The sequence below is a fragment of the Chanos chanos genome, chromosome 5 (genome assembly GCF_902362185.1).
Source record: "Chanos chanos chromosome 5, fChaCha1.1, whole genome shotgun sequence".
Taxonomy (NCBI): Eukaryota; Metazoa; Chordata; class Actinopteri; order Gonorynchiformes; family Chanidae; genus Chanos; species Chanos chanos.
The window spans coordinates 37,357,943-37,374,584 of NC_044499.1; the positions used below are offsets into that span (position 1 = coordinate 37,357,943).

Genomic DNA, 16,642 nt, shown 5'->3' on the forward strand with positions numbered 1-16,642 from the left:
ACTGTTAAAAAAGCTTCACATTATCACAGCTTAACAGAGCATTCTTGTCTGTCTGAACTTTCCAAATATTGTCAGAAGGGGCATGAAAAATTCCTGACCAGTTGATCTATGATGAAATCAGGTACTTGTTATTCCACTGTAATAGTTACAGTATCTCTCATAGCATGAACACTTGTTTGAAAGTCTACAATAACAAAGTGCTGGGGGGTGAAATTACTGAAAATGTAGTCAGGAATTTGTCATTAGACATTACACAAGGAAATGCCTTCACAACTCATTAACATTTCAGTAACATTAATTCAACGTGATGTAACCCTGATGAAATGTAACCTTGGCGATGATGTAATGTTAACTGTTATTACACATCGTAATCAGGGAGAGCAGAGTAACTGATGCCTCCGACGGAGGGAGGGGCAGAGTGAAGAGGGAAGAGCCAGCATATCACAGAGCCTGAAACACAGAGTCAGACGGGGATTATACTCTCTCTCTCCCTCTCTCTCTCTCTCTCACACACACACACACACACACACACACACACACACACACACAAACGGGTGTGCGCAGTTATCCAAGATGCAAAAACCCTCCCACACGCACCCAAAATATACTAACTCACACAAACCTCTTCCAAAGACCTCCCTCAAAAGCGCAAGTTTGGGTTTGCGGGTGTGTGTGGTGTGTGTTGGCTGGCTATTGTTAGTTCTGTCCTTCATCAGTCTGTTTCTCATCTGCTCAATGGGTGTTTCATCTGTTATAATGGACACAAGCTGGACAGGGAGAAAAGAGAGAACAATGGGACACAGCTCTCCTTTACAAAGACATTTGATATTGGTTTATCAGAAGAATAGATCTGTACACAGTAACACACCTACCTGGTCATAAAATATCACCATGACAAAAACACCAAACAGAACTGACTCGACCAACAGAATGATGTAGTGAGCCCTACACCAAAGAGAGGGAGGAGTGAGATGAGAGAAAAGAAAGGGGGAAAGGAACAGGAGATGAATGTTGGCACACAATTCACAGCAACATGCTCAGCTCTCATTCTTTTCTCAAGCTTACACTCATGTATGCTTTATTTGCACTCACACTATCAGATGCTTGCTGGGAGCCTCCTCTCCTCCTTCACCTCCTCCTCCACCCCCCTCTCTCTCACTCCGTATCCTCCACACCCAGGCTGACACCACCAGAGCCATGGAGTACAGACTGGCCATGCCTAGAGAGAGGCAGAGGGAGAGAGAGAGAAAGATTGATTTAATGAAATGTCATCCTCATCATGCTTTTTTTTCTCTCTTAACAAGCATATTATACTATCATACTAATACAGATTAGCACAATATAAATGACAGTGTGCATTGAATAAATACCCAAAATTAGAGGAAAAGAAGAGTGAGAGACAAGATGTATAGTTGGCATGTAAGTTACTTCTTATAAAAAAGAAAGGGAAAACAGTATAAATTTGTCTAGCATCTTGTTCAAATTCACCTGTGTAGAAGAGAAACTGGATGAAATATTTCTGATTGAGCTCACCGACACAGTTATTGATCCTAAAAGAACAAAGTAACACACACACACACACACACCATCACCACATGAACAAAACCACGAACAGGCAAAATGCCAGCTAGAAGTGGGTGGTTTAGTAGAAAAGGAGCAGTAGCAAAAATAAGATAAGAGAAGGAGAAGGGAGATAAAAACAGGATGAAGGAGATACAGTGTTACAGGCAAGTAGAAAAGTAAGAAGGAAAAGGATTTAGATCACCAAAGCAGATAAGTAGAAAGAGTACTGGGAACAAGAGAGAGAGATGAAGAAAGGTAGAAACTATGCAACAGATAGAGATGAAAGGAGCAGGGAGAGAGGGAGTCCATAAGGCAGAGTGAAGAGAGAAGTGAGTCAGACCAGGGGCAGTGGTGATCCATGCGTCTGATACAACGCTGACACACTCTGCAGTGGTGAGCACGAGGGGGTCGATAAGTCTCGCAGCGACTGCAGACAGTCCAACCTTCACAGCCCTAAAAACACACGAACACACCGTACAACTCAGCACAACACATGGTTTAAAATCAATTGGGATGACAAACAAGGCTTAAATACAAATGCATGTAATACCCAACTACCACATCAATACAGTCCTGTACAAAACACAAATACAGCACACAAACACACTTAAGGGATAATCCTATTCAAAGAAAGTTTAGATACATTCTTACATGATGCAAAACGTATTGTAAATACCACCCTGTGAAATTAAGGAGAAACGTAGATACTACAGACTTTTATTTATATTATTAACATTAACTTATTATAATTGATCACAGAAACATCAAACACAAGTGAACAATAAGCTCACCCTGTCATTCATGCGGTTGGACTGGGACCTCAAATCTGAGAAATCGATGGCTGTCTCCGGCAGGGGAACCATACCTGCATCATACACACGTGTTTTGGAACAAAACAGGCACTAATGTACATTCGCTGTACAACGTGTTACAAAACCAGTGGTATTTATGATGTGTAACTTAACACTTCTGGATTCAAACACCTTGCAAGCTGCTTTTCAGGAAAAAGGGGAAGGATACACATACACGGTGACTGAGCTTTGCTCCCACTCACCTGGGTCAGAGAAGACTGCCTTTGAGTGACAAGCCAGGAGCAGCAACAGGATGATGTTGAATACAGACCCATGCAGCGTACACCAGAAACTGACGGGGAGTTTGGAAAGGGAGGGAGAGGGAGAGAGAGAGACAGAGATTCTTTAAATCGAAATCCTTAAGTTTATTTTTCATAATGCACAAGATGCTAACTGAGAACGCATCTATGAAAGATCACGTCGAAAAAGAAGAGAAGACGGGATTCCAGCGTTCACATTCAAACAGTTAGACATGATTAAAAAAAAAAAGACAGTTGCGGTGCGCTGCAAACACACACAAACGGATGCTTAACGATGACAGTAAAAGAGGATTTAGGCTACGGCGCTCGCGCAGCACTGAAAATGAAAACAGTGGGGAAGTGAAAGCCGAGGTAATCGCTTGCTTGAAAGTCAGCCTACTTTATCCGATTGAAAATACGGGTTGTTTATAGAGACACAGAGAGCCGCAGCTTCGGACTCGTATTTTATTTTGCCTTTGCATTTTTTGCTCTGTGTGTAGTGAAGCCGTGCGTGTGAGCTGATGCTGCTCTGCGGTCATTGTCTGATTTTTAATGAGGTGCAACACTGAAGCGATACTGTAACAGTACACCAGCCTCAGTTACGGACACAGTAACCAATGCGCTCCTCGACATATGATGTTCCCTGATATCAAAACGTCCTTACTTTGCACTCACCTTCCGGAGTATGCAGGTATTAGAACATATTGGATAACCACGTAGTCAGCGTAGAACACGCTGAAATAAGTGAGAATTAGGCAGATACAACCACACGGGTCTCGCCGACAGCGGAGTGAAGCCATCTTTGGATCCCCCTTTCTTCCGGGTGACGTCACATCAGAGAGGGTCGATGACGTTCACTATGCACTCGCCCAACCACCATGTCAATCCAGTACCATCCATTCTGCCCATTTACATAATGAAAACCGTGCAGTAATCCACATTCCACGGAACTTAATAGACTGTTCTCAGATTTAAGCCTTTTTCATAAGAGCTTACCAAACAGGTGTTACCGTTAGTGTCCTGGCTGGCTAAGATGCTGCCTCCACTAAAAAGATATTATCAGTACATGACCTTCACATTGGTTTCTATTAGGCACAAACATTACAATGAAAAAATCATTTCACATACCACAATGATTCATGATAACCATTAAAGAAGTCACACAAATACACTCAGAGTTATGGAATGATAAATTTTATTATTATTGTCATCACAGAACCACCAGTTTTTCATTGAGAGCAATTTGAGCCTGAGTCAGGTTAGCCAAGTATGTGACCATCAAAAGATCCTGGAGGAGAGAAAGAGAGAGAGAGGGTGAGGATGCATGATCACACACAATCACCATACAGGAAATAGTCAGAACATACCAACACACCTTTATGCAAAAAGCCAGTGAAACATATTAACTCACATTAATGTTGGAGTTGAGCATGCTCTCGAAGTCCTCTGCTGAGATCTTGGGCACCTTGTTAACCAGGTCCATCAGATAGCGCCCAACACTGTTATCTGCCATCACCTTACCGGACTGAGAGACAGATTCAAATTCTTACAGTGCTACATATTCACATTTACCCAATAGTTATATCTCTTTAGCTATCTATCTGATAAAACGATAAAATATCTTAAAATAGTTTCAGGAACAATGTGGATACAGAGCAAAATGACTAACTGCAGGTGTAGAAGACAGTAAGACAATGTCAGCCAACTCAATGGGACAGTAAGACAACGTCAGCCTACTCAATTGGACAGTACGACAATGTTAGCCTACTCAATTGGACAGTACGACAATGTTAGCCTACTCAATGGGACAGTAAGACAATGTTAGCCTACTCAATTGGACAGTAAGACAATGTTAGCCTACTCAATTGGACAGTAAGACAATGTTAGCCAACTCAGCAACTGCAACCAAAACCTGTGTCAGCTCCATCCATTCACAGGCTCAGTAATTCTAGGGCTTTAACAGTAAAATAAGAAACAACCTAATGACTGATTTTTGTACAGTAGATGCCATCATGGCTTATTATTCAAAACAGAGCGAGTTATAGGCTTTTTCTGACGAGAACCTTTTATACTCTATAATGTAATGAATTCAATCAAGCCACTTTTCCAAAAGCTTTTCAGCATTCCTTCCTACCACATAGTGAACGTTCTGAAACTTATACTGCACAGTTAACGGGACATAAATCGTTAATAACGCAATGTCATAACGTAGAAAATCACTCACAGCATTACGTGTTCATTACAATGTACCCTCTCTCCCTGAACGTTTTACTCAAATATGTACAACCGGGACAACTCATATCCATAACCACTTAAAAAAAATTAAATCCTGAGAAGATGTGTGCACATATTTCCAATGGCTATGAAGATGGCTTTGGCACTATTTAATTTGCACATTTGCATAAGATATTCAATTTCTTATATGTTGCATTAGAGTTATGATGGCTTATCCAGCTTTAAAGTTTTCATGTTTGTTTTATTTTGTTGCTGCCTTCTTGACTAGTGTTCACTTGAAAAAAGATGGAAACTACCATCTCACTAAACCAATCAACCACAGCACAATAAAAAAACCCCAAAAAAACCCAATGGTTAAAATAACTGAGACTATGACATGTCAAAGTTACAGCTCTGAGGGAGGGAAGTCTCACCAACACATCCTCTATGTATGCCAGTACAGTGGTCAGCATTTCCTGAATGCGCCCTGCAGCAGACGCCACCTGGGCAAGGTCGGTGGTCAGGCCGTTGGTACGACTGGGAGAAGCTCGTGTCCTCTGCAGGAGATCCACTAGAGAAACAGGGTTGTTTCATTACTTTAGTTTTGATAGAACCAACATGACAAGGGCAGAAGAGGAAGAAATACTGGATCAATCCTGACAGTTCAGAACAGGTGACGTTAACATACCTCCGATCCGTTCTGTGTCGTAGTAAACATACTTCACTGTCAGAGGGGTGAACATGACACCAACCGTTTTTCCGGGAACCCCCATCTGAGCACTAACAAGACAAAGAAACCATAAGTTTATCAGTCTGCCTGTACTGGAAGTGCTGCAGGACAGAAAGGGCTCAGAGAGAGCATACAGGCAGAAACAGAAGCCTTTTGAATGGACAGGTGAGAAGATAAATGCATCTAAAAACAGATGGATGGGTTTAGACACATTAGACGAAAAGGGTAAGCATGTAAAGTCATCTGACCTGACATAAGCACGGATGTTCATCTTGTTGCTCTGTAGAGCTGTATCCACGGTGAGGTGGATAGGATTCTGAGCCTCACGGCTGTAGTACTCATGGATCAGAACAGAGTGCTCTGTGATGTCATATCCTGTGGCATACCTGAAATATCAGTAAATAATGCATCTTTAATAGAATCTATGCCACTTAATATGCCAACCTATACAATGTTGTTAAAGGGTTCAGACATATTGAAAGACACATGACTAAACAAAACTGGATGAGAAATGATAACAGGATCCTGTTCACTTAATCAGAAACAAAGCAAAAAAACAGAAAATCTGAGCAATTAAATTACACTCTGGGAGCATCACATTACATTTTTTGATCAGGCTGTGCTCTTACAAATTTGCAGCACTTTATAACATGGGTTCTCAAATCTGGTTCATTGACACAAAGGTCTGTTACACTCTGTTTCAACTAAACACTGTATGTGACTGACTGGCTGAAGAATGGACAAAAACCACTCAGATTTGGTAACAATTAAAATGAGAGAAAAATCCCTAATAACTTTGGACCTTGATCAACTGATCTGAAATTCTCCAGGTTACATTATTTTCAGTCCTTCATAAACAACACAGACAAAGAGAAACACTTACCAACCAATAATAACCTCACTGGGTGAAACCTTTTTGTGGAGTTCATACATGTTTTTGGCAAATTCCATATCCACGGCCACCTAATAACAAAGCATATCCAAGCCAGAATAGGAATGGAGTTAAATGGGACCAAGCCACATATAAAAATAACACCTCACTCTAATGATCAGGCACAACGAAATTAAGCGCGTATCAAAACTGACAGATTATTTCGCATTAATGCGACAAATACATTAAATAACCACAATACACCTAACGTTGATCCAACACGAAACCTTTATGTTTGGTTACTCGTATTCCATCATGCGAACAATACGATTTAGCCATGGACTTACCTCATCTTCAGACTCATTGTGTGGGACAGAGAAGCAGTTGGTGACCTCCACCGAGTGTTTATCTATTGTTCCTATAAAAATATTTTTGTATCACATTATTAGAAGGTACGAATTACTTTAACGTTACGTTTTCCAAAAGAGCTAATAGCCAAGCATCACATGCGCAGATACACAAGCTAGCTAAGACTCGCCGCTAACACTCGACTGTTTTGTAGTAATCAAAATATAACAGGCACTAGATATATGCCCTAAATTGAACGTCGTACCTAACAGTGTTCCGATGACACGACTTGCTCCCTCGTTTCTTCGTTCATAAGAGTCGGCAATTGAAGCCAAAACCACCGGGTGGATTTTCACGACTGGGCCGTGGACCGCCATGTTTTCAAGAGGAAGTGCAATGCCACCAGAAATCGTAGAAGAAATCTTCTATCAAATTTGCGCTGTTGCCGCGTAGTGGTGAGTTGTTGCAACTGCTTTTTGACAGTTGCAACATATCGACCGCAAAGTACGTGCAAATAAATATATGCAAAATATTTAGATCTGTCATCACCGATTTCGAATCGAAATTCATTATCCAATGCTTAAGATTAATTTTTATCAAACCTGTGCTAAACCACATTGTAATCTAGTCCGTTCAGATACCAGCATAGCCTACTGCAGTGTGTCATCTGTTCTTATCCAGTGATACGAACATATCTCAGCAGGGCTTTGCCACCTTGGAATCTGTTGATCTCCTAAGTCTTTGCCACCCTCGCAGACAGCCACCGATTCAGCTTATTAGCTCCCTGAGTCAAATCTTGCGGACCCAGGCGCTGTTGTACCTCTCTGATAATTCCTAATCAAATGCTTTATCTGTTTTGGGCTTTTTACACCGACCAAAGCGGAGTTTGCCACATTTTTATCTATTTCTCATAAAATATACTTAAATATAATTCACAAAGCAGACAAGTTTGTAGTTTGGAGGCATTTTCAAATGTAGTTAACAACTTATGGCTTTATGTTCAAAAAGTTCAGCAGTTATCATCATCCTCAGCAAAGAAACACCACAAATAACTGAATAAATAAATAAATAGTAACGTCCGTCGTGTTTAAAAGGTAAACTTCAGGTAAACTTGTGTTATTTGTCTTGGCTACGCATTCTGTGACCCGTAATGTCAGCTGAAGTTGTAGAGAGCGATGATCCCGTAGAAAAACCTCACTCCCACTGAAGTTATTCCCTTCCGCTGGTGTGGTCTGATGTCAATTTAAGGCACAGCTGTGATCCAAATAACTGACACCATAGCCTGTACCCTATCACCTGGACGTGTGAACACGCTCACACTGGAGGCTAAGTTGGATGACAAGTACATGTGTGACCAAGTCCGTGTGACATCTTGGACCAAATGCACAACAAATGTATAAATATTTGCAGAAAAGGAACGAGGTATTAAAATGAAAAGTGACGAATAATTATTTGGTCATAAAATTGGTTTCGTATGTGATATAAATCTTTCCTTACAGTAAGGTGAAAATCTGTGTGGCAAGTCTCTTCTCAGTGACATAGGCAAATTTGTGCGCGTGTATTGGCGCCGCACTGTGCCTGGAGGTGACTATCGGTGCTGCATTGAGTTTGGAATTGCCCTTTACGCTGTAGGCCCGGAGAAAGATGAGAAAAACAGAGGCTTCATCGAACATAATTTAGAAGCGAGATGAGTTACCCGAAACCATTAAGAGAGAAAATGCGCCTCTGAATTTGATCATTAGTTTCATCCTTTCTCAAGGAAACAAAACGAGATTGCTTTTCCTTGTATGAAAGCATACAACCCAATATTGTCAGTGAAATCTGGCTTTTTTATGTCAGCCAGTTGAGATACACATCTATTTGCCACGTAGGTCTATACTTCTCTGTATATGGTACATAGTGTTCCTAAATATTTCTTAAATATTTCTTTTATACATTTTTACTATTTTCCTTTATCTCTACCTCCTTAGATTTTTTTATACATTCTTATTATTTTCTTTATCTGTACTTTTTATACTTAAGTTATTTAACGAATGGTGTTCGAAGGGTCGAAAGCAAAGAAAGTAAGGATTTCATAGCACGGGGAACGTGTTTCTTACTGTGCATACGACAATAAACGCTTTGACTTGATACCTAGAGTCCAGTGTTTCAGACAGCACTAGTAGGCTAAATCAAGACCTTGGGAAACTTGCTCGTGCAAGATTTGCAGGTCTGCCAATATCTACATTCAAGTTATTTTTTTTAAATAAGCCTCTATTTTAAAAAGGCGCCATTTAACACATCTCTTTGGACATCAACTGTAAGAATGCACGCAAAACGGGGGATCAGAGTGATTCTAAAGGGTTCTCCCAAGGCGGTGAAGTATCGCGTCGACTGTTGCCGACCTGTTTTTGATCTCCACAGTGAATAGCACATGGCAAACACTGATTAGCCTGATATGACCGAATCTGTCATTCTGCTGGACTCGGAAAAGGGCACAGCGTCAATCTCAAAGCGCTCGCAGATAAGAAGTGCCTGGTACACAGTTCAACACAGTACCAGTTATCGATTTTCAGTTTAGTGCACCAAGCGTTTCTCATCATTGACCCCGCGGCAGGGGACGGATCGCTGTTGCTTTACATATTGGTCTGTAATGTATTTTTAATGGCACCGAATCTCTCCTCGGTTCATCGGCTCAGCATTTGGTTCTCATTGATTTAATGGAACAAATTACTCATATATATATTAAACCTTAATACTTGCCCCATTTAAAAAGTCAGATAATCAAATTTCTGAGTTCAATGACAATTTTTCACACAGTATCCTACACTGTTCATTTTTGAAGGCTAGAGTTGCGGAGTGTTTCAGCTGCAACCGTACCACCAATTGATCGAAGCAGCCATCTAATGAAAAACTACTAGATTTTGGAAATAACATTTATAGAAAGGTTGCTAACAAGATTGTTAATGGACAGCGATTACAGCCCACGGAACATGTCGTATTTAAAATGGAAGTTCTATTTAAGCCCTCACAGACCGTAAGAGGTAATCAATAGTTTAGTGGAAGTCCTCATGTGGTCCCGCGTTGGTCGAGAACATGTATGAACTTCTGTCATCACGTGACCACGACAACCGCGTAGTATATAAACCACGCATGTCATGACGTTGTCCTTCTCATTCTCGCCCTGGTCGTTGAGTAATTTGGTGGATAAATTGAATAGTCACCTAAATCATGAGAAGAGTGCAGCCCCTCTGGAGTCGTAGCTCTCTGTCCTCCCCGGCTGTGTCTCAGAAGAATTAGATAAGTTTTCAAAGGACGGGCCTGACTGGCCTAGTCTCTCCAAGTTAGGATGTAATTTTATTACTAAGAAATAATACCTTATTGTTCGTTAAATTGGTTGATAATATAACTAAAATATCATCACAAATGCTCCTGAAATAAAGAAAATGTGTCCTGATTTTTTATTTGTATCATGCTTGGTGGGTTTTGACTGACATCTTTATTAGCCAATTAACAAGTTTGGTTTTGACTTTATAGTTCCAGTGATGTAAATCTTCAACAGGAGATAGCAGCTGGTTTTCCACCCAACATATCTGCATATTTTGCGTGCATTCATGAAAATTTGGATGAATGTCTGTGTGCATTTCCATCAGCTGTGTGTTATAAAATGTGGCGTGGTGCTTTAAGGGCAATGCATTATGGGTAGTCTAGTACAATTTACAATTTAGCATTTAGCAGACACTTTTAGCCAAAGCGACTTACAATCAGTGCATCAGTCAGATTCCTAATACCTCATAAGCATACATCGCTAAAAAGACTGAGTGTCAATTTACTCCTTCGAATTGCACCCTGGAATTCTTAGACAAACATAGATACAAGACAAGTTTTTTTTTATTATTATTTATTTAAGGAAGGGGGTTAGGCTTAGGGGGATAGGTGGGTTCTGAAGAGGTGGGTTTTCAGTTTCTTGCGGAAGATGGTGAGGGATTCCGCAGTCCTAACTGTATGAGGGAGGTCGTTCCACCACCGAGGGGCAATGGCGGAGAAGAGGCATGGTCGGGAGGAGCGGCTGCCGGGTTCCCGAAGTGAGGGGACCGTCAGCTGACCAGAGGTCGTAGAGCGGAGGGTTCTCGTAGTGGTATACGGAGTTATTAGGGACTGAAGGTATGATGGGGCGGGGCCTCTTGTTGCCTGGTAGGCTAGTACCAGTGTCTTGAATTGGATGCGGGCAGCTACCGGAAGCCAGTGGAGCGCAGTAAGCAGTGGAGTGACATGAGAGTGCTTAGGGAGGTTGAAGACCAGGCGTGCAGCGGCGTTCTGCACGAGCTGGAGCGGTCTGATGGCGCAGGTCGGTAAGCCAGCCAGTAGGACATTGCAGTAGTCCAGGCGGGAGATGACAAGCGCTTGGACCAGGAGCTGGGTTGCCTGTTGTGTGAGGAATGGGCGGATTCTCCTGATATTGTATAGGGAGAATCTGCAGGATCGAGTGACTGCCGCGATGTGACCGGAGTGGGTTAGCTGGTTGACGAGGGTTACGCCTAGGTTTCGGCTGCTTTGGTGGGGAACACCACAGATCCCTCGATGGTGATTGCAGTGTCGATCTTAGGGGAGTTCTTAGCAGGAAAGAACAGAAGCTCAGTTTTCTCCAGGTTGAGTTTGAGGTGGTTAGCAGACATCCAGGAGGCAATGTCAGCTAAGCAGGCTGCGATGCGAGGCTGAACCGAACCTTGTGGGACTGGAGTGGAGGCAGGTGGAAAAGCATTACAGCAGAGAGTTAACTAAAGGGGCAGGTAATGTATGAATGGCTAGCGGGGAAAAACGGTCCTGGGAAGCATATATCTTATTTCTTTTTGGTAAAACTGTGTTCGTCTCAAGGCAATAAAGCCACTCGACCTCAAGGCAATTCACTGAGTCCCAGAGTCGTCTCTGCTTGCCGACTGCAGGGAGTAAAAGCAAAGTTTTGGGAAGTTACCCCAAGTTGGCTACCCGAGCGGCTAGCACTTCGGCCCTCAAGCCTGCATACGGAGGCTTCCCTGTATCTCCTGACCATGGTTGGGGGAAGAAGACAGGAACTGTAACATGTGTTATGTGGATCAAAAATATACACTCACCTCATCGCAGGAGGAGTGGTGAACAGCTGGTTTAGAACTTGTCTAGGGCAACTTTAACAGAAATACGTGATAAAATTGCAAGAAACCCCTTGCTGATTCGACTAAACCTGTTCCCATCAACCAGTATCATTTTACCCTATGCTAATCACCTCTTTCCAGCGAACAAATTTCTTATGCAACTTAAAAGATTTGATGCAAAGCGTTAATTTGCATTAAATAGTTGGATGGAAACCCATGCTAGTGTTGTGACAGTATTATATTGTGCGTTTGTTGTGACAGGGTGTGCGTTTTACGCTACTTCTGGATAAAGTGTGCTTGATGAATAAAAATGTGGCAGTATTATGTGGTTTACTACATAACTCCGTTCCAATGCAAACAAAGAACAGAAGATTGGATTGGCTTGGTTACTGAGTACACTACAGTTGCGATATGGGGTGTCTGACCTGTCATTCAGTTCAGCAGTGGGTTATAAGAATGTGTGGACCATAAGTGAAAGTCGTGCCTGCTCACTTTTGCCGAGGCCCTGCCGAAAATAAATTTCTGACTATGCCTCTGGTTTTCTGGATTTAGATTTTCTTCCTTACGTGAGTATATTTGAGTGTCCATGTGTTGATTGGCTCCACTCACTTGTACTTGCTGAACTTGTACATCACTAACAGACGTAGTTGCTTGCCAGCTGTTTTGACTTGCCGCTGAGCAGTCGTGTTGATTGGTTCTGCTCACGTTGATATTGCAGCCAAACACCTGCTACTAGTGGGTCTGTTGGAGTTGCTGAGTACTGCTGGCTTTGATTACCTTACTTAGAGAGTCTGTATCTATGGTGGGCTCACTGGATAATTACCTCCCGCCACGTGGAATGGAGGGAAAGCAACGGTAAGTAGCCTTTGGAAATCTCCTTATTCTTGTAGGTAGTTAATTGAGATTGTATGAGCGCCCATGTTTGATCAGCTCCGCTCTAGTTTATTTTTCTGAGAATCTACCTCAGCATCAACCTCTACAGCAGCACCCATTCAGAGCACCCTCAAGGTAGCTTTAGTCTACCTTAAGCTGGACATCCCAAAAGCCATGCAGGGGCTATCTAATCTCTAGCGATGTTCTGCAGGGTCGTCCGATGAGCCACGCATGCCACGGTGCCCAGACTTCACAGGTGTTCTTATGGAAGCATGTCGAGCAGCTGTGTCATCCAGAACAGACCGTACTATTTGTACACTGGCAGCAATGGTGGAACCCAACACTGTTGGACCTGGGAGAATGCCTACAGTGGAGCCCTGTATTGCTTCCCTTATAATTTCACCTGATGAAGCCCTGCAGTAGATCATTCACTGTCCAAATACAGAATGCCACTGCACAGATGACCTCCTGTGAAGAGCTTAGAGTGCTACAGCTCTGGGCAGAGTCAGTAATTCTTTAGCCCACCAGTTGCTAGCCATGCGCACATCATTTGCGTCCACTGTGGATACTACAATGAATGAGTTCATGGAAGCCTCTCTTCAGTCACCTGGTGCCATTGCCAATGAATGTGGTCAAATTCGGGGCATATTTCAGGGATTACAAACTGCACAGCGGACATCCTCTCTTGGGAAGATATATATGTAGGACACCAGTGCCTCAACAAGGAAGTGGCTCAGTTGTTATGGAGGACATATGGCAGCGCAGAGATGGTTTGAGGAGATGAATGAGCCATGATCCCTGGGCCAGGACACCCTAGCTCACGAATGGCCCAACCACTTACTTTATGTCTTTACTCCACCCTCTCTCATCTGGTTGACTTTCAGTCACGTCTAGGGGATGGACTGTTGGGTCCTATTAATTGGTTCTTTGCATATAATGTCACAAACTGGCACGCTTTCCAGTTGGAGGGCAGGCAGCTGGAGGCAGGTTGTGAGGCAAGTTGGCAATGATCACCAAGACTGCAGTAATGCCAGTGGTTTGCACAGTTTATGACTGTTCAAACCGGTCAAATCTGGAAGAAAACAAGGGCTGCTTTCAAGTCCCAAAAATAGTGGTACATAAAGGGGAGAAGTTTAAAAAACCCACATGGAAACAGTGGCAGACATGGATCGAAAACCTCCGTCTTAAGTCTGGTGGAGTGGAGTCCAACAATGCTCGTGAGTGCTGTGACCACTTTGTGAAAGGAGAGGTAAGGCTAAAGTCATTTTGCTACCCACATAGCCAACTAAAACTGACACAAATACAGACCAGGGTGGTGATATCGCAGGAAACATAGCTTAGCTAGCTAGTTAGCTACCAGGAGATTTGTTCTTAGCGATATTAGCAAGCTATCACCATACACTAACAGTTACTAAACAACGCGAAGCTATTGTTAACCCTCTTTGCTGTCACTGGGTGTTTGTTTAGTAGTCTTTCAGTATCGATTAACAAGCTATCACTTTGCTATTTATTTTATTTCAGCTCCCCAAGTGCTTTCAAATATGTAGACTCTACAGACTCCTATGGTTCATCTTGGACATCAGCAAGGTAAACAAATGACTGGGGCATTGTGTCTACGAGAGGAAACGACCTGATTCAGGTGCATATTGCCAGAAGATGCGAAGAGAACCCAGTTTCATTCTATACTTTCACTCTCAGTATTCTGAAGTGCAAACAAGAAGCCACAAATGTATGTTGTATAATTTTTAATCTAAGCAACCTTCATAAATAATAAAAATACATACTTTTTTTTAAAAGATACAGTAATGTCAGTTGTGTGTTTGTCCTTAGTCACGTTAAAGTGTAAGTACACTTCATGAAAACTCTTGTCTTTCTCCAAACATTTGAACATATCACTTTGATATTCATTTAAATAATATTTGGAGGTGATATAGTTAAACAAATAAAACTGAAAACATCTCATTTTAAAATGATTTGTAGTAATTAATTAAATGGAAATGCAATTTTCTTGAGGAAAAATTAAGCACACCCCTGTGTTTATGACCACCTCATAAATGCTTTAGGTTGGTATTGGATGCCACCAATTAAGTCTAAGTAGTAGGAGGTCTGAAGGAAATTTGTAACCTCGATTGCTTCCACACTGGGCAAATCGGTTAAGTTGTGGTAGTTGTGGCTTTTCTTTCATTTTGTATAGATCACATTTTCAAGTTTCTGACAATACCTGCTGCGTGCAGCTTCATCCAACCCTTTAATGTATTCACTTTCCTCCATTTCCAATTTGCACAGTACATAGACTCATCACTTCCTGCCCTCCATCTGGATTTCGCGCGTCATAATAGTCACATGATTGCAAACAAGCTATTGCTCCTCACCAACTGTCCAGGCCATGCTTCCCTCTATTACTATCCCTGATAGCAGCTTGTCCATGTCCTCTGCCACACAGACGAGAACTGTTGTCTCAAATGCGAGGGACCCCCTGGCATCCCCACCCAGAGAGGCTGAACCTTTGGCTTTGGTCTCTGGTGCGGAGCGACAACTCATGGACTGTTCACAAGGGGTTTGGGACAGAGTTCTGAATGTGCCTGCTCCATCAATGAGCAGCATGTACAACAACAGGTGGAAGCTCTTTCAGACCAGTCTTTGGACCCACAGTCTTGTCCTGTTTCTCAAGTGCTCAAATTTCTCCAGAGCTTGTTAGATTCTATCTGGTCTCCAGCCACAATAAAAGTCTATGTGGCAGCTATTGCAGCCCATCACCAATTACAGGATGGGATGTCTTTGGGTTCTCACAGGCTGATTACAGCCTTCCGCCGAGCTGTTTGAGAAGTCCACAATGGGATCTGCCCCTTGTATTGAATGATCTATGTGAAGTTCCCTTTGAGCCTCTGGAGTCTTCTGACATCAAGCAGCTCTCATAAAACCGCCCTCTTGTTGGCCATGACGTCTGTTAGGCAGGTAAGTGAAATTCATGCCCTGTCAGTTTGCCCTCAGTGTATGCGTTGGGGCCCTGAGGATAGTCATGTCACCTTATAGCCAAACCCTGCCTATCTACCTAAGGTTCTATCACCCCAGTTTACCAACAGGCTTTTTTCTTTGGCTGCATTTGATCCAGTAGCTGACCCTAGCCGGCGGGCCCCATGTCCTGTGCGTGCATTGCGGCAATATGTTTCTGTTACTTCACCCTGGCGGGCCTCGGACCAGCTGTTTGTTTCAGAGGGAAAAACAAGGGGTCTCCTCTTTCCAAACAAAGGATTTCCCATTGGGTCACGGACGTTATCTCTGTTGTTTACCAGACGCCCCTGCGTCATTGAAAGGTTCCTCGACCCAAGCCATGGCAACTTCCTTGGCAGCATTACGTGGTGCCCCCCCATCTGATATCTGCTCTGCTGCAACATGGTCTTCGCCCAGCACATTCACCAGGTTCTATAGTCTTAATGTAGCATGACCCTCCACTGACACATGTGGCTGTACTTCCTACTGTCTTGCCTGATTCTGAGTAAGCTTCCTCATGACATAGTTGGCATACATCTTCCACTGGTCTACTGATTGCCCCTCTGGTGGTCTGTAAGGACTGAAATAAAAAGCTGGTTGCATATGTAACCATGGTTCTATGAGGGAGTGGAAGACCACCAGAGTCTCTGGTCACTCGGAAGGGCGAGAATTGCCATTGAGAACGTCATGACACGCTTACTGGTTTATATACCTCGTGTTTGTCATGGTCATGTGATGACAGAAGTTTATACATGTTTTCGACCAATGTGCAAGCGCATTAGGGCTTCCACTATTCTATTGATCCACTAGTCTTCCACTCATTCATAGAACCACAGTTATAGTGTATCGGTAAT

The 16,642-nt window shown here is 42.7% G+C and overlaps 2 protein-coding genes across 2 annotated transcripts; both read right to left on the minus strand.

The window, feature by feature from the left end:
• Nucleotides 1-323: 323 nt before the first annotated feature.
• On the minus strand, nt 324-3,453 carry LOC115813367 (palmitoyltransferase ZDHHC3). The gene is made up of 9 exons (XM_030776012.1): nt 3,329-3,453; nt 2,618-2,706; nt 2,355-2,428; nt 1,904-2,016; nt 1,489-1,550; nt 1,093-1,219; nt 873-945; nt 623-767; nt 324-450 (listed from the first exon to the last, which is right to left on the minus strand). The coding sequence occupies exons 1-9, from the start codon at nt 3,451-3,453 to the stop codon at nt 359-361; spliced, it is 900 nt and encodes a 299-aa protein (XP_030631872.1). The 3' UTR covers nt 324-358.
• A 378-nt stretch (nt 3,454-3,831) lies between these two features.
• eif3f (eukaryotic translation initiation factor 3, subunit F) lies at nt 3,832-7,198 on the minus strand. The gene is made up of 8 exons (XM_030776016.1): nt 7,082-7,198; nt 6,816-6,886; nt 6,481-6,560; nt 5,846-5,983; nt 5,556-5,647; nt 5,302-5,438; nt 4,065-4,178; nt 3,832-3,941 (listed from the first exon to the last, which is right to left on the minus strand). The coding sequence occupies exons 1-8, from the start codon at nt 7,191-7,193 to the stop codon at nt 3,864-3,866; spliced, it is 822 nt and encodes a 273-aa protein (XP_030631876.1). The 5' UTR covers nt 7,194-7,198; the 3' UTR covers nt 3,832-3,863.
• Between the last annotated feature and the right edge of the window lie 9,444 nt (nt 7,199-16,642).

Coding starts and splice junctions, on each gene's coding strand:
- LOC115813367 (XM_030776012.1), bottom strand. CDS start 3,453: ATGGCTTCACTCCGCTGTCGGCGAGACCCGTGTGGTTGTATCTGCCTA. Junction 2,429..2,617: donor GGCAGTCTTCTCTGACCCAG/GTGAGTGGGAGC, acceptor TGTATGATGCAG/GTATGGTTCCCCTGCCGGAG. Junction 451..622: donor GAGGGAGGTCTTTGGAAGAG/GTTTGTGTGAGT, acceptor TCTGTGTTTCAG/GCTCTGTGATATGCTGGCTC.
- eif3f (XM_030776016.1), bottom strand. CDS start 7,193: ATGGCGGTCCACGGCCCAGTCGTGAAAATCCACCCGGTGGTTTTGGCT. Junction 6,561..6,815: donor ACAATGAGTCTGAAGATGAG/GTAAGTCCATGG, acceptor CTTTGTTATTAG/GTGGCCGTGGATATGGAATT. Junction 5,648..5,845: donor AACATCCGTGCTTATGTCAG/GTCAGATGACTT, acceptor TTGTCTTGTTAG/TGCTCAGATGGGGGTTCCCG.